Consider the following 15,719-nt stretch of genomic DNA (forward strand, 5'->3'; position numbering starts at 1 on the left):
GAGCAAATCACCAATCACACGCGCGCAGGGGGCGGAAACTTCCGCAGCTGACATCATCGTCACTCAATGAAGGAAGGAAGTTCTGGAGGTTGGGCGGCCTGATGAGCCAATGAAGCGGTGTTCTGATAATGTGGGTGTGCCACTGACGTTCACTTATGGGTGTTCGGAAAACAGCTACAACCTCCGGCTCAGGAGTCAGATGTTTTCCAATAAAACAAGGCTGGTGAGGAGCCAAGATGGCGGCCTGCGAAGAGCCAGTTTCCCTGTTAATTGGGACCGAGGGGGCGGGTCTATATAACTGCATCACAGCTGATCTGGAGGTTCCCCCCCCCTCAAGTTGTTTTTTTGCAGAGAGCAGCTTTGCAGAGAATCACAAGGGGACCTCTCTCTTGTTTTCTTTCTCCTCTGTCTTGTTATTTTAACCTGGCGCTTTAGAAAAAACTAAATCCAGCCTTTTTTTTTTCGTTTTCAGACCCGTAGCGAATTTAAAGCACAGCGCAGTTCCACAATGCCACTTCTTTTCAGAATAAACTGCTTTTCTCGCAATTTTTCACCCGCACCCCCTCGTCTTTTTTGTCACCCACAGTGAATTTAGCCCAGGTCTGACCCACTTTGAAGTGTGTTCGCCTTCACTGCACCTCATGTGTTAGTGCGAGCCGCCGGCGGAGATGTTTTCGGCAGGAGAGGAGGTTCATTCCCAGTTGTTTACCTCACTGAAGGAGTCCTCCGGAGCTGCAGTCTCCCCAGCACTGGAGCTCAGTCTAACTGCCGTCTACACCGTCCTCTACTCCCTCCTGTTTGTTTTCGTCTACCTGCAGCTCTGGCTCATTTTGCACTACGGACACAAGCGTTTCAGCTATCAGAGCGTGTTTCTGTTTCTGTGCCTGCTGTGGGCAGCGCTGCGGACGACGCTCTTCTCTTTCTACTTTAAAAATGTGGTGCAGGCCAACCAGCTGCAGCCTCTGGCCTACTGGCTGCTCTACTGCTTCCCCGTCTGCCTGCAGTTCTTCACCCTCTGCCTGCTCAACCTCTACTTCACACAGGTAAGGGTGTGTGTGTGAGATGTACAGGGTTTGTATGAGATACCAGATTTCATTAAACTGCTGACACTGCAGTTTTCCCTTCTTTTGGCCCTAAATGCAAGCATAAGCACTTACAGTTGGTCAAGGATGCCTTTATCCACCTGTCTAGTGCAAATGTCAGTCACAGGGGACTGGAAAAACACATCATCAGTGAAGGATCCAGTGCTCTTGAGGTCTTGTGCTGCCAGTTTGAAAAGTTTTAATAACAGACTATATGGATGTTGCCACTATGATGTCACTAAATCCTGTCTTTGAAGGCTTGAGCTGAAGGACATTGGCATGCTAACTTTTTAAACCACATGTTACAAACACAGGGTGTATATGACCGAGACACTGAGAGGAACTGGACAGTCAAACGGTAGGTAGGCCCAACCTAAAGAGAGCCTTCTGTACTCTAAAGGGGAGCAAAATACATAAAATGAGCATTATGTTGGATTTTCTAAACTAGATATTAACACCGCAAACTCATCAAGCTACTATTAGGAGTAGCTTGAAGTTCTTTTCTGAACTGAGCGGTTGCTGTTATATTTTAGGCCTGCATATAGAACAAAATGACTGTTTGCACCAGAAATTAGTGAGGGTGGTCTCTACGCTTGGAAAAACCCAGAAACCATTCAAATGGTCATCAAAACAAGTCTTTATTGATATATTCTGAAGTGTCGAAACTGGTCATTGAGAGTACAGTGGAGGTCGTCAAATGTCGTCTCTATGGGGGGAAAGAGGTATAACTGTGCCGCAGGTTTAATAGGGTGATTGGACAGCCTAGAAAGAGATTGGGTTTGCCTAAAGACAGAGAGACTTACCAGGTGAACCAGAAAGCACAGATCACAAGACACACCTGTAGAAAGTAAGAGCTACATAGAGGGACAGGCACAAGGTTAATGGTATGTCAAAGGTTTTACAGATAATACATCTTCTGTGTGTCATGAATTCAGAGCTGCATGATAGTTTATCAGATTCAGTAGCTCAGTGTTTGCTTTGTATTTCAATAAACAAGTATCACGTGTTTCACATAGACATACTTGTACATTATGAATACTTTTTAGCGGACCATGCATCAAAGGTGTAGGCAGCAATTAATTCACCTTCAGAGATTCATTGAATGCACGATAAAACATTTTATATTGCACTCATCTGCCACTTTATTAGGTGCACCTTACTAGTTCCAGTTTGAATCTTCTTTTGACATTCAGAACTGCCTTAATTCTTTGTGGCGTAGACTCAGCAAAGTGCTGAAAACATTTCTCAGATTGGCATGATTGCATCACAAAGTTGCTGAAGATTTTGTCTGCTGCAAAGTCATGAGATTCTCTTGTTCTACCGCATCTGAATGGTGCTCCATTGCACTGAGATCTGGTGACGAAGACACAAGTTTAAGAGTATTTCAGCTTTGTCACATAGTTGTCCTATTACAAAGCTTAAATCGTTGTTATTCTGGTGGAAGCAGACATCAGAAGATGCGGACGGTGTGGTCATAAAGGAATGGACATGGTCAGCAACAATACCCAAGTTGGTTGTAGCATTTTTAACAATGCTCCATTGGTATTATAGGGACTAAAGAGTGCCAAGAAAATATCCCCACATCATTAAAACCCCATCACCAGCATGAATCGTTGATACAAGGTAGGATTGAGCCACGTTTTCATGTTGTCTACATCAAATTCAGACCCTGTTATCTTAAAGTTGGGGTAAAGACTGGAGTGGCACTCGGTGTTTGTGCTGGAAAGTCCCAGCAGATCAGCAGCTTCTGAAATATTCAGACCAGCCTATATGGAAACCAAGAATCATGCAGCATTTAAAGTCACTTTCTTTCCCATTCTTGGATACATCCTCACGTTTACACTTTAGTACAAGGGTGGAGAACTCCAGACCTCAAGGGCCGGTGTCCTGCAGGTTTTAGATAGCACCCTGGATCAACACACCTGAATCAAACGACTAGTTCATTACCAGGTCTCTGGAGAACTTCAAGACATGTTCAGGAGGTCATTTCGCTATTTAGATCAGCTGTGTTGGATCAAGGACACATCCAAAACCTGCAGGACACCGGCCCTTGAGGCCTGGAGTTGGACACCCCTGCTTTAGTAGGTCGTCTCGATCGTCATGCACGCCTGTATGCAGTGAGTTGTTGCCATGTGACTGGCGGATGAGAGCAGGTATTCTTATTAAAGTGGCTAATTAGTGCGAAGTGGTCATTCTCAGATGTAAGAACATTTCTGATTGCGGAAACCTTACATGCGGAAAATACATGTTCTTGTATATTTGGTTTATTAAGCTTTCCTAATTGTTTTTGTTACTTTTGGAGAAACTAAGGCTTGCAGTTTTAGTTATGCTAATAAGCCTAAACACACTTTATGCTGAGCTAAGCTAATCAGCTGCTAATTGTAATGTCATACTTGGCCAATACTATTACTGCTACTACTAAAAATAGTAATAGTGATATTCCATCAATACTTAATGGATGGATATAAAAGTGTCTTCAATCTTATTATTGAAATATTTGTCATAAAGTGACAGTATCAAAGCTATCAATTTGATATAGCCAGTTTTTCATTACGCGGTGTCTAAAATAGCAGGGGTTCCCTCTAAAAATGTATGCGCAGCTAAATAAATATGGCCAGTGTTATCACCATTGGCCTACATGTTCTGGGCGGACTGGTTTGAAGCAGTTTGGGTTGGTTTTGAAAGCTTTGCAAGTAGACTCTGTTCATGTCCTGGGGTGACAGAAGGTGGATTGCATTTGCTTCTAACCTCCATTAGTGTTTCCTGTGCAGAAAGTGGATTGGACTCAAGAAAATGTCCCTGTTTGCTGTCACGGACGCAGTTGTTTAACACCTGCCCATGCCAAATGCATCTACGCATGTTGGGATTGTCACATGACTGGCCAGCCCAGTGAACAAACATTTCCAGCTTGTGGTTTGACGTCTGGTCAGAAGCACCTCCACACTCTCGGCTGGTTCACTAATGTCTCATTTACATACAGGGAGAGTAAAAAGGAAGCCCATCCAACTGGCTAAGTGGAGGTTTGGTAATGAAACCAATGGTGTCCTATGACTGCTGATTAGTCATTGTTGCTTATGTGTAAATGCACACAAACTATGCTCCTTTTTAATATGAATAAAATTAGCTTTACATTTCCTTGTGTTGAAATAACAAAAATGAATCATGTCACATATAGTTTTGGTTTGCTTTGTTGTCACTATAGATTTAAATCTAAATTTAAATATACCCATGTTGGAATATCATGTGACAGGCCAGCCCAGTGAATGAACATTTCCAGGTCTGGCCAGATTTGAGTAATATATCTGAATCATATGTTCTTATAGTGTATACAGCTCAAACTGAAAGCTCTCTCTGCAGTAAACTATTGCAGGCTCAGTAATAGCAGAAAACACTTTTTGCTCACTTCTTCTGTTTGACCACCATTGTTATCTCTACGCCAGCGGTGGCTCAGCTGGCCTGCATGTAAGCAAAGTTACTCACAGCAATGAAGCATCAAAGAACTCAACTGTGCTTTGTAAAGAATTGAATAATTTTACAAACTTTCAGCTTTATTTGTCACTTTGCTTGTTACAAAAAATAAAACAGAGTTAGCTGGTAAGAATTGGAATTTGTGGGTTGCGATTGCTTATTGCTTGTTTTCTGCATTAAACTACCTTGTGACAATTTGCATGAATGGATATCAGAAATATGGCTTTGGTTAATATTAACTCCCAGACAAATATTGTCTTGTGTAAATGGGACAAAAGCCAAAAATACTGGAAATCAATGGCAGACACTTACTGACACTTACTCAGGGTTAACTGGAAGCGTCTTCACTAACCATGTGACAGTGACTCATAAAGGGTCATTTTGCTGACTATCAAAACCCACAAAACGATATCATTTACTGTAAAAACTGTTAAGAAAACTCCACACTTAAAAACATGAAACAAAATCTTATTGTTATTGAAAAATGACCAAACTGATAAATGTCTTGTCAAAAATAATGAAATTTATTATTCTTTGAGTCCAGGTATGGACCTCTTAGGGTCGTGACAAATGCCCCAGGGCTACTGTAACATTTGTAATTGAAATATTTAGCATTTTATAGATTTAAAAACTTAAACCTGCTAATATATAAGATTCTTATGAAAATATGCAGCATAATAGGAGGAATTCAGATCATCTCGCCATTAATATAAGGTCCAAATTAAGAATTCTGATCCAGTGATATGTTTATATCCCAGCATAGTGAATATTTTAACTTTAGGTATTTTAATGTTTTGATGCTAATACTTGTGTATTTCTACTTTTGCAGAGTCATTGCTTTTATTTAAGAGTCTAAATACTACTTCTCCATCTTGCAAGGCAGTTCTTAAACATAAAGCAGTATTTAAAAATGTGTGTTGTGTCGCTTTTCATGTTAGAACTCCTGTACGAGAGCACAGAGCTGCACGCGAGCCTAAAAATTGTACCCAGTATTTTCTATGCCGATAGACTGGCATTCATTTCTCAGCAAATACTCTGACTTAACTTGACTTCGTTTCTGAAAATGCATTAAAAAGAGCTTCATAGTATCATCACAGACCTTTAGATCTGCAGGGCTTTACTATTGAAACACATGACCGATTCTTTCAAACAGTATTGAATGATTTTATTTTTTTTTCCACCTCACTGTTTAATGTTCACTTGCCTCTTTAGCTGAGGTCTGATATATTATCATGCAACTGCTGTGTGACATGCATGTGTGGAAATAGTGTCTTTCTGATGAGTTAGCTGTGACTCCTGGCATGTGATGTACTTCCCATTATTATACATTTTTTTTCTGCTTCCTACAAAAAGTGTAATGTAGTGATGAGTTTCCTATGCTGAGAGAAAACACAATAACAAATTGTCTTTATTAATAAGTAGACAATGAGAATAGTTCAAAGTATTGATAAGTGGACATTTTATATAGATGGTTTTTTATTTTTTAATTCCATAACCTACATGCAGAAACATAGTGCACATAAAGTATACACCCTGGTAGTCATCTGTTGCCTTGATGCTTCATTTCTAGGTTACCAATTACCTCCTCCTGGCCTACATTCTCACACAAAAGGCTCACTGATAATGTGTGTACGTGTCCATGTGTGTGTTTAAACTCAGCGTTGACTTGGTCAGTGTCCTGTGTGTCCAGTGCAAATGTAACATATAGTAATGTCAGAAATGGATGATGATTCATTTAACGTTGCTCAAAGGCAAATGTTGGCGTTTCCCTGTTTGTACCTCATAATCGCTGAATAAAGACTGTTTTGCTAAATATCTATGAAAAGGGACTCATTCCAAGGAGCGAGTGAACTTGATCAGTGGATGTCTGTGTTCCAGCTTTTGTACCTTTAAGCTGGACTTGGGCACAGGTTAATGTTTTTTAGGCAACTACTGATAAGATGTTGGCAACAAGGTGGCTGAGAGTCAATAGCTTGTGTAGTGCAGGTCTCAGCAGTTTATTAGCTCGTTTTTGTGCTGTGTGCAGCAGTTAGCATAGTATAGCATAGCATTGCATAGCAGCTAACATCATTTTATTTCATTTTTAGCTGTTTTACTGTTTAAAGAATATTCCAAATTTTTATGATGTTACAAAAATATGATTGTCACAGGTGAAGTATTTTAACGGGTTCCTATGTTTAAAAATTATCTAAAATTAGCTTATAAAATTAGCCAGAGCTGTAAAAGTCAAAGACATGTAGGGGTGGGGGGCTCTTTAACTTTCTGTTGTTGTAGAGAGTAATCGACTCAAGTTAAGCTGGGGCTGGGTCATACTGTCATGCAGTACCAATTTGAACCATAAGAGTTAAACAGGCTAATAATTGGGAGCACATTATGTGCACTGGTGGCACATAAATGTAGGTAGAGAACAAAGAAATATCAAAAGTTAGAAGAAAAACGGCACACATCACCCTTAGTGGTGAAAATGTTATTAACCCGTGCACACTGTAACTGAAAAAAATACCTTTAAAGACCAACCTGAAGAACTTGTCTATGTTTTGTGTTGCTACTCTCTAAATTATATGATCAGTGTGTTCTGTTGTGTCAATGGGGGGAAAAAAAAAAAAAAAAGATGGCTATAGACATATTTTTCATTTACTCATCTGCATACAGCAGAGCAGTTAGTAGTTGTTATTAGCATTTAGTTTCTGGCTAACATCTAGTTTGCCTTTACAATGTGAATGTTGCAATTTGATAATATTTAAAGCAACATGACAGTCTTGCCAACCAGTAGAGGTTTTGCAAGTGCAGCTGTACTGGCTCTGCTTGTGTCAGAGAACAGTTTTATTGCTCCATAGGGACAGTCTGTGATAATCAGTGAGTCATAAAATGCCCAAACATACAGAAATGTAATTTCTAAAATCAACAATATATAAAAGAAAAGCACACAATGTGATCCTGTCTAACCTTCAGCTAGAAAGTCCAAATTATGTCTTACTAGAAAAGCTAACAGTGCATGGATTAAAAGACTTGCCATATGTCCATATATCTGTTAGTGGTTTCTGTGGAAGTAACATCTTTGCCCCTATGATGTTTTTCTTTATCTTTGGCTCAGCCAAAAGGTGTCACTATAACTGCTCTAAACTCGGTTTTAGACAGATTACCTTTTTCTTGGCTCTATATAATATAATTGACAGTGGGTATCCCTAATATGGCTGGGTCAGGCATAGATGTCTAGCTGTGAACACTGAAGCCCCACCTACCTGTTGTTTAAATCATTTATTTGCGATCATTGGGGCAGCCAATGAGAAGAAAGTCAGCTTGAGGGGCTAAACTGAGACATGGGCTGAACTGAGGGGGCTACAGCATGCAAAGCTATTATACTAAATGCCAATGATAACAGTATGGACTGGAAGTACACTGTTAATGTACAGTATCTGCCCTATAATTGTAATAAAAGTGATATCATTGTCTCTTTCTCAGGTGATGTTTAAAGCTAAAGCCAAGTATTCACCAGAGCTCACAAAGTACAAGTAAGTCTCTTTTTAATCTGTAATATTTGTGTTTTTAAGTAAACTGCATTTAGTTATGCAGTATTCCCTTTAACCTTGATTATTTAAGACAGAATTCAGAATAAGTCATAAGATCCTTCTTCTGCTTATGGCTAGAGTCTCTCTTTTGTCTTTCTTATTCTTTATACAAACACACACACACGTGCGCGCGCGCAGATGGATTGCAGCTTCAACACTATGAATATTAATAAGTTGTGTGTGAATAACGTCACATTTTTGGCCATCCTTTTACTGCCTGTCTGTATTTGTCTGTTTCCCTCTCCAGGGTTCCCCTACGTTTGTTCTTCCTGTGTCTCAGTATATTTTTCCTGGTGGTGAATTTGACTTGTGCACTGTTAGTGCAAGGAGCTCTTGAACACTCTGAATCCCCGAGGTACACAAAAACCTTTAATCAAAACAAAACAGTCAATTGAATGTTTTCTACTTACTTGAAAATAACGGAGAAAACATTCATTCATAGCACAGTTTTAATTCTGAATTTTATCCCAGTATTTAAAGACATTAGCATAACCTCTGTGTTTCCAGTGATGGGAGTGTCAGACATGCAGTCTTGGCCCGGGTCCTGATCAACGACAGTCTGTTTGTGCTGTGTGCCATATCTCTGGCTGTGTGCATCTTCAAGATCGCCAAGATGTCATCTGCCAACGTTTATCTCGAGTCAAAGGTAGAAGGGGAAAAAAAGAAAAGAAAAAAGCATGAATTGTTCAGCTGCTTTTTCTTTAGATACACTGATATTACTTTCTTCTAATCAATAAATACAGTTAATACTCAACAATGTGAGATATTAGGAATTAATAATTTTGATGCTGATCATTCAGTGTCTTCAGATCATCCACTTTCCAACAGCACTGTTTGGGAAGTGAAGAAAACTGTAACCTGCATATTTTCGTCCCATCTGCAGGAGTCTGCCATTGTTTTTATGATATAAACTGTCTTTATAACGTAAAAAAACAATTTATCAGGGGAAAAAAAATATGATCAGCTATTCTGCAAACAGCCACATGGGGGCGATTGAGATATTTTATCCTCCTTTCCCAAAAGTCCCAAAATTTGAAATTATTTTACACTACCAAAGTATAAAAACTATAAAGTAACCTTTACACAGGGAATAGTGAATGAATGAACAAGGTGCTTCTCTGGACACAACCTTAGAAATCCAATGAGAAAATATCATATCTCTCCTATAGTTCAATCTTTGGCTGTAGTCAGACATTTCTGTCACGCTAAAGCATCTGTTGTACTGGTGGATCACATCGGTGGCCCACATCTGACAATACATTACAGGAAAGCTGGCCGGCTGATGCGTGAGCTTGTAATAAGTGCAGAAATTCTTCCATTAGGGTACATCCGTGTGCCAAGCGACAGCCATCGGTGCCATGGTGATTCTCCTCTTCATGTCCAGAGCCTGTTATAATCTGGTGGTGGTGGCCCTGACCCCACAGGACCGATTCAGTCCCTTTAATTATGGCTGGTACAGTGTTTCTGATCAGGTACTGTATCATGTGTGTTAAGTTATAGATATATCGTGTGTGTGTGTGTGTGTGTGTGTGTGTGTGGACAGTCCATCTAAGGAGATTTGGTAAGATGATACTTAATGGGGTAAAGGGCTTTGTTTGCTATAAATAACTATGTGTCTGTGTGAACTGACCTACATCTGAGTTCAGGCTTTGAGATGGACAGAGCTTTTTAAATCATTCCATTGTGTATTTTGTGGGCAGGTACTGCACACGACAAACAGTAACAAATCTCTAACAGGAGTGTAATCTGATATTATTTCCTTAATCTGGCAGTCTAATATTCTTCTATCCCTTTGTGTAGCGTCTGAGCACTTTCAGTTTACATCACGAGAAGATATACGCATACACATAACAGACAACAATTGTGTGAATAATATTATTATTATTATTATTATTATTATTATTAATGATAATATGTATTATTTGGTATTTCTGTCTATGAAGATTATTTGCCACTAAATTACTAGCCAAACTATTCGATAAGTGTGTACTAAGTATAGCCCACCTGATATAAACCAATCCAGTACTTGTTTCAGCTTGTTTTCTCCTTAGTTTTAAACATGTGCATTGCTGTCAATGATGATCAAGGTTGCCCTCTGGTGGATACAGCATGGAACATCAACAGTCAAAACATGGTTGAAGGGTTTTGGTTTGGATTGGGGGGTTTTGTGGTGGTGGTTCACCTCCTTTTTGTTTTTGTTTTTTTTAATATTATAAATGCTGATAATGATAGATTAGCATGCACCTAATCTTGGCCGACAATATCATTCCATATTGGGTGCTAGAGGCTTTGCATGATTCATGAGTGATATTTGTCTGACAGAAATATGCTGTTTTAACCTCTCTTTAAGTTCCATGAGACCCCACCCATCTGTTCTAATATTACGTAAACAAGGAAATTTTTTTTTAAACGTATGTTTATGAGATAATTAATAAAATTAAAACCTACTATTTTAGCTTGAGCTAGGAATTGATTAGCTTAGCTTAGCATACAAACTGAAAGGAATAGAAACTTGAGGTTTGGTAATTTAGTAAATATTTTTAACTGTTTCTTTTGGAGTTTTTTTTGTCTACAAAAAAGGTACATGTGTAAATTTGTAGGTAGTTGGAAGCCATATTTTTAAATATATAAAGGCTAGCAGTTTCTCCGTGCTCCCAGTATTTAGGCTAAGCTGCGATAATTGCTACATGGCGCTAGCTACAAACTGGAACTTTGATATCAGAGTGGTATCCATCGCTTCTCAGCCTTCTTTATTATTTCAATATTTTAAGTTTTTTTTTTTTTTTTTTTTTTTTTTTTTAAATTATTATTTTTAAATTTTTTTTCAGTTATTTGCTGCCTTCAATATGTTATAGGTCAAAGAAAATATCTGTAATACAGCGTGTTCTTGTTAAAGGCTGACGTACAGGAGATCAGCGGTGAAGCCTACATTGTGTTTGGGATCATTCTGTTCTTCTGGGAGTTGCTGCCTACCAGCTTAGTGGTGGTTTTCTTTAGAGTCCAGAGACCCAACCAAAACCTGGTAAACTAAGAAGTTAAAAATACTGTCTCATGTGAACTTTTTCAAAAGTTGTAAATTTGAGACAAAACTTAAATATGTCTGCATCTCTCAGGCTCCAGGAGGCATGATCAACAGCCATAGTTTCAGCTCCAGGGCTTATTTCTTTGACAATCCCCGGCGGTACGACAGCGATGACGACCTGTCCAGAAGCATCAATAACAGGACTGATCGGGCCAGGTGGGTATGAACATTTGAAGTTAAAAGTCACCATTTTTAAATCATGTTAAGCTCGTCGTTTAAAAAAAATGTGTTCTCTCCCATCCTCAGTCTCCTGTCCACCACACCCCAACCAGGAGCATCTAGTTGGTATGGCTCCATCCAATGTAATGCACCTTTAGCAGCAGGGGTGTCATCTGCCCAGCAGCCACCATCTTCCACTGCGCCGCTCCTTTTTGCCTATGGAAACATCCAGAGTCACCATCACCACCATCACAACTACTACTCCACCCCCCAGAACAACTACCACCATCACCATCACAGTAACTATTATTCTACGCCACAGAATTATCACTGCGGATCACAGACATATTTCACCACCCCACAGAATTAAGCTGGAGTGGTCATAAAGATTAAAAAAAAGAAAAAGGGGGGGGAAGAAAGAAGAGGGACTAATTACTTAAAATGTTTTGTTTTTTCCTTGTCTGCATTCTGCTTAACAAACAGTGTCATAGCTTGTACTTGTACAATTTTTTTTTTTCTCTGGACCAAATTGTGCATCATAATTGGTTTGCCAAATAATTTTGGAGAAATGTGGGGGTATAAGGTTGGCACACCATGACTACTTGCTTTTTGAAAGCCATCTTTAAACAGAAACCATGGAACAATTTGCAGCACTAGTGGCTAATATGCCTACAAATGAAGATGCTTTTTTGCTGTTTAATATTTTGGTCAATAACTTCTTGAGATTGGAACCAATCATCGACTGGGAAAAATCATCACCCTTTCCTGGTCAATTCCACTCAGACACTATTTATTTTGACATATATACGATAATCAAGCAGGTATGTAAGCTAAAGTGGCTAATCATGAATCTGCAACAGTATGACAGTGACGAGTTTGGGACGTCTTGTCAAATTGTTTGGATCATGTGACGGTTTTTGCAATAGAATTGTAAAAATGCAATTATTTTAATTGGCAGTAGGCTAAGTTGGGAAAGGGCACAGCACTGCAGGTGGGCTTTTTCAAAAGAAGAACCAATTCAGTATGCAGTTATCGCACATTAACACCTCTTAAGCGTTATTAAATAAATGGCTACGCAAACACAAGAGTCATCAGCTGTAGCCATAGCTAAAACCTTTTGACAAGCTAGCTGCAGGAGAGAATGGTGTGGCTAGCAGCTAACAAGGAAAAAATATTTTGTGTGCCTGCCACTGTGTACTGATGTAGTTACATTAAAAAAAAAAAAAAAAAAAAGATGAAGCTAATAAAAAGTTTAATTATCATTCCTTGTTTTATTTGCCACGCAGATGGTTCACCTGAATGCAAAAACAGCCTAATCAAATTAAACTGGCCAGTGCTATTTGGCTAATGGACTATGAACAGAAACCAGAAATCTTGTAAGCCTACACATTCCTACATATGCATACTTTTTTTTTTTTTTTTTTTTTTTTTTTTTTTTTGGACAGAGATTTGTTCCCACAATTGAGATCTGGGAATGGTTTTTCACAATCCTCTTATGCTATAGAGAATGTTCTTGGGAAAGTTCAAACCTTTGTCATAATACCATTATAAGCTAGGCCATTAAAATCTAACCCTTTAAACATAGGAGTATCTCTTCACTATGAAAACTAAATTATGTACTTTTGCAAAAGACATTTCAAGATGTTTATCACTCTTAAGATCTAGTTTTGACAGGAATTAGCGTTTGCTAATTTGCCAGTGACTGTTGATTCAGCGAGTGCTAGGTTATACAGAGTGCTGACACTTTTGTTAATCTGTTTAGCAAGAAAATTAGCAGAGACCAAGAAAATGCAAGAAGCTAATGATTCCTTAGCTTCATGTGTTTTCATAACCAATTCCTTGACCAAACAGATTGGTAGGAATCTGTTTTTAAAGGCAAATTTATTACTTTTGTTAAAATGTTTCCGTTAAATTGTACCACACAAACAGAAAGGTGTACAAAAACTATCAAAAACCTTGCTACTTTAAGCTGCTGAACCACTTCTTTACTGGCACGTAATGTTGGTTGGGTCAAATAAGTTTAGTTTTCAAAACTTGCAAAATACTGTTACATTTAAAGGTACTTTTTGTCATTACCCTCTGAAAAGTTAAATCAGCACTTTCACCACCAGGAGGCAGCATTTTAACAACAGGTGTACTGAATTAGGTTCACATTTCTGTTTAGCCACACCCTTGTGTCCTCAAGAGGCATCTAGATTGCCATTAAAACGAATGCATACTTAATGACTTGCCTGATTGACTCAGAGCGCCCTCTTGTGTTTGACATTGGTATTACAAAAATATGGGCTAGTTCAACTTGGCTGATATTACTTCAACACAAGTCACATATGTTGTGGACATGAAGTCATAGATTGATTCTTTAACTTGTAATAGGCACCCTTTTTTTAAAAAAAAAAAAAAAAAAAAAAAGAGTTATGTCCAGGAAAAACCCCCCAAAACAGTCAGATTTATATGTAGCAGCTGTATGGGTATCAATCTCAACAGAATCAGCCCGGTTGAGGAAGACTGTTTAACAGATTATTGCCCGAGCCAGACTTCAACAAAATCTGCTTGGCTTCTAGAGAATGCCGATGTTGATGAAACTGCTGATTTTGGATACAAATTTTAACAGCTACATCCAGGCAACCTTGGACAAAATCATACAATGAAAATTTGTGAAAATGTAAGACTGGAGCAAAAATTCTATCACATATTCTTATGTGAGAAGAAGAATTAAAATATATCATAGCTTCATCTCAATCACAATCTCACATCATACATAGGAGATTATATCATCAATATGTGGCCTACATCCAGTATTGGACTATAACTTGGCCCTTACTGTTCGTTTGGAAGGGAAAGGTTCGGTGAAACGTGACCAAAAACTTTTATGGTACCTAATTCTTTGCGAGCTGTGAGGCGACGATTTGCACTTAGAAAAGAAGTTCACCTTCAATTTAAAAAAAAAAAAAAAAAAAAAAAAAAAAAAAAAACCTTTTCAGGGCCTGAATGTAGGTTTTTCTTCTCAAACCTTGTATTTTCTTCAGTAATCATCGTTATTCTGTATTTTACCATTTATCCTTTTGGAAAGGAAAACATCAATGTGCCATCACGTCATCATATCTAATAGTTTCATTCCTTAAGGAAAATATTTTTGCACAAAAGAAAAGGTTGAATGATGTTGTTAATTGTGTCTGGCTATGTAATTTCTAATTGGTGTGTGAAGTAATTTGAGTCTGTGTGTTATGCTTTTCTACATTACTGTTTATTCTACATTAATTTTTACTGTCTAACAGATTATGCAGTTAATTTTTTTGCCCCATTGTTCTTCATAATGTTTCAAATGTTCCAAATCTCATAACAGACTGCAGCCTGTAAGCTTCACTTTTAATGGAACCTTTTTGCTTTATGACCTGGCTCACAAATCAGAATCCCTCAATCTCTTCTGACTGAAAGAAAAAATGTTTCCACATGGTTTTGGAACACTTCAACAGACTTGTAAATGACCATGCAAACTTCATACCACCAAAAGGGGGGGTGGAAGCAAGAAAGTGTCTGTTTGGTTCACTTTTGTGGAACAAATTAGCAATAAAATCGTTTCAATTGCATTTCATGCTTTCATCACTTCTTCAGCAGGTTATACTGGATATTCTGAAACACAGTGAAAGAAATGAAGTTCTCATTTTTCTTTTTGGCCCAGCTGCAGTGGAGAATGCATGTTTCTGAAACGGTGCACAACAACTCAGTTTCCTATTTTCGTTTGAAGCTAGTAATACTTGTGTAAAAATGGTGTTTGCTCTTCCTGCTACAAAAAAGCAGTGATAACTGTTTCATGTTATGAATTGTTTCATCTGTGGCCATAATGAATGTAACCTACTGTGCAAGAGATCACTAATGATGTATGCAAGAAAAACACTACCATGTTTGAATAAAGGCCTACTGCACTGTTTTTAAGATGGAAATCGTTCATGTATAGAAGGTCCTCATTATGTTTGCTAACATGGATCTGACCAGTTCTGACTTCGCCTACGAGTACACACAGCAGAATTGACCAGCTAACAAGATTATGGAAATGATCCGAACTGAAGGTGAGATGTTAGCTATTCCTCAGAGAGCTGCAAGATGTAGCACCAGAAAACATAACAGCTTTGATTTCTGATTAGATTTAAGTCTCATTTTCCCTGGAATATGTAATTTCTTTTCATGTTGTGCACACAAAAAATAACAGCACATTTTGGCTCATTTAGCAAATGTCCATTCTTTTATTTATTTATTTTTAAACTGATTTGTGATAACTGCAAAATGCAAGTTCAAAGTACACATCCTCGTGGCTTAGACTTAAATTTGGTTCCTGAATTTACTTATGCAAAACAGACTGAA

The 15,719-nt window shown here is 38.3% G+C and overlaps 1 protein-coding gene across 1 annotated transcript; it reads left to right on the forward strand.

Annotated features, from left to right (window-relative positions):
- Nucleotides 1–358: 358 nt before the first annotated feature.
- Nucleotides 359–12,757, forward strand: gpr137c (G protein-coupled receptor 137c). Its single transcript, XM_085347955.1, has 8 exons — nucleotides 359–1,043; nucleotides 8,013–8,062; nucleotides 8,367–8,474; nucleotides 8,627–8,765; nucleotides 9,442–9,591; nucleotides 11,016–11,141; nucleotides 11,233–11,357; nucleotides 11,448–12,757. The coding sequence occupies exons 1-8, from the start codon at nucleotides 669–671 to the stop codon at nucleotides 11,728–11,730; spliced, it is 1,356 nt and encodes a 451-aa protein (XP_085204081.1). The 5' UTR covers nucleotides 359–668; the 3' UTR covers nucleotides 11,731–12,757.
- The last annotated feature ends 2,962 nt before the right edge of the window (nucleotides 12,758–15,719 follow it).

Source organism: Diplotaxodon limnothrissa, linkage group LG23 (assembly GCF_057381915.1).
Source record: "Diplotaxodon limnothrissa isolate DT_005_m linkage group LG23, D_limnothrissa_male_GT1.1, whole genome shotgun sequence".
Lineage (NCBI taxonomy): Eukaryota > Metazoa > Chordata > Actinopteri > Cichliformes > Cichlidae > Diplotaxodon > Diplotaxodon limnothrissa.

What these genes read in the sequence shown, in the direction of transcription:
- gpr137c (XM_085347955.1), top strand. Translation starts at nt 669, where the DNA reads ATGTTTTCGGCAGGAGAGGAGGTTCATTCCCAGTTGTTTACCTCACTG. An exon ending in TCAACCTCTACTTCACACAG is followed by an intron (nt 1,044 to 8,012) that starts GTAAGGGTGTGT and finishes TCTCTTTCTCAG; the next exon opens with GTGATGTTTAAAGCTAAAGC. An exon ending in CCAGAGCTCACAAAGTACAA is followed by an intron (nt 8,063 to 8,366) that starts GTAAGTCTCTTT and finishes TTCCCTCTCCAG; the next exon opens with GGTTCCCCTACGTTTGTTCT.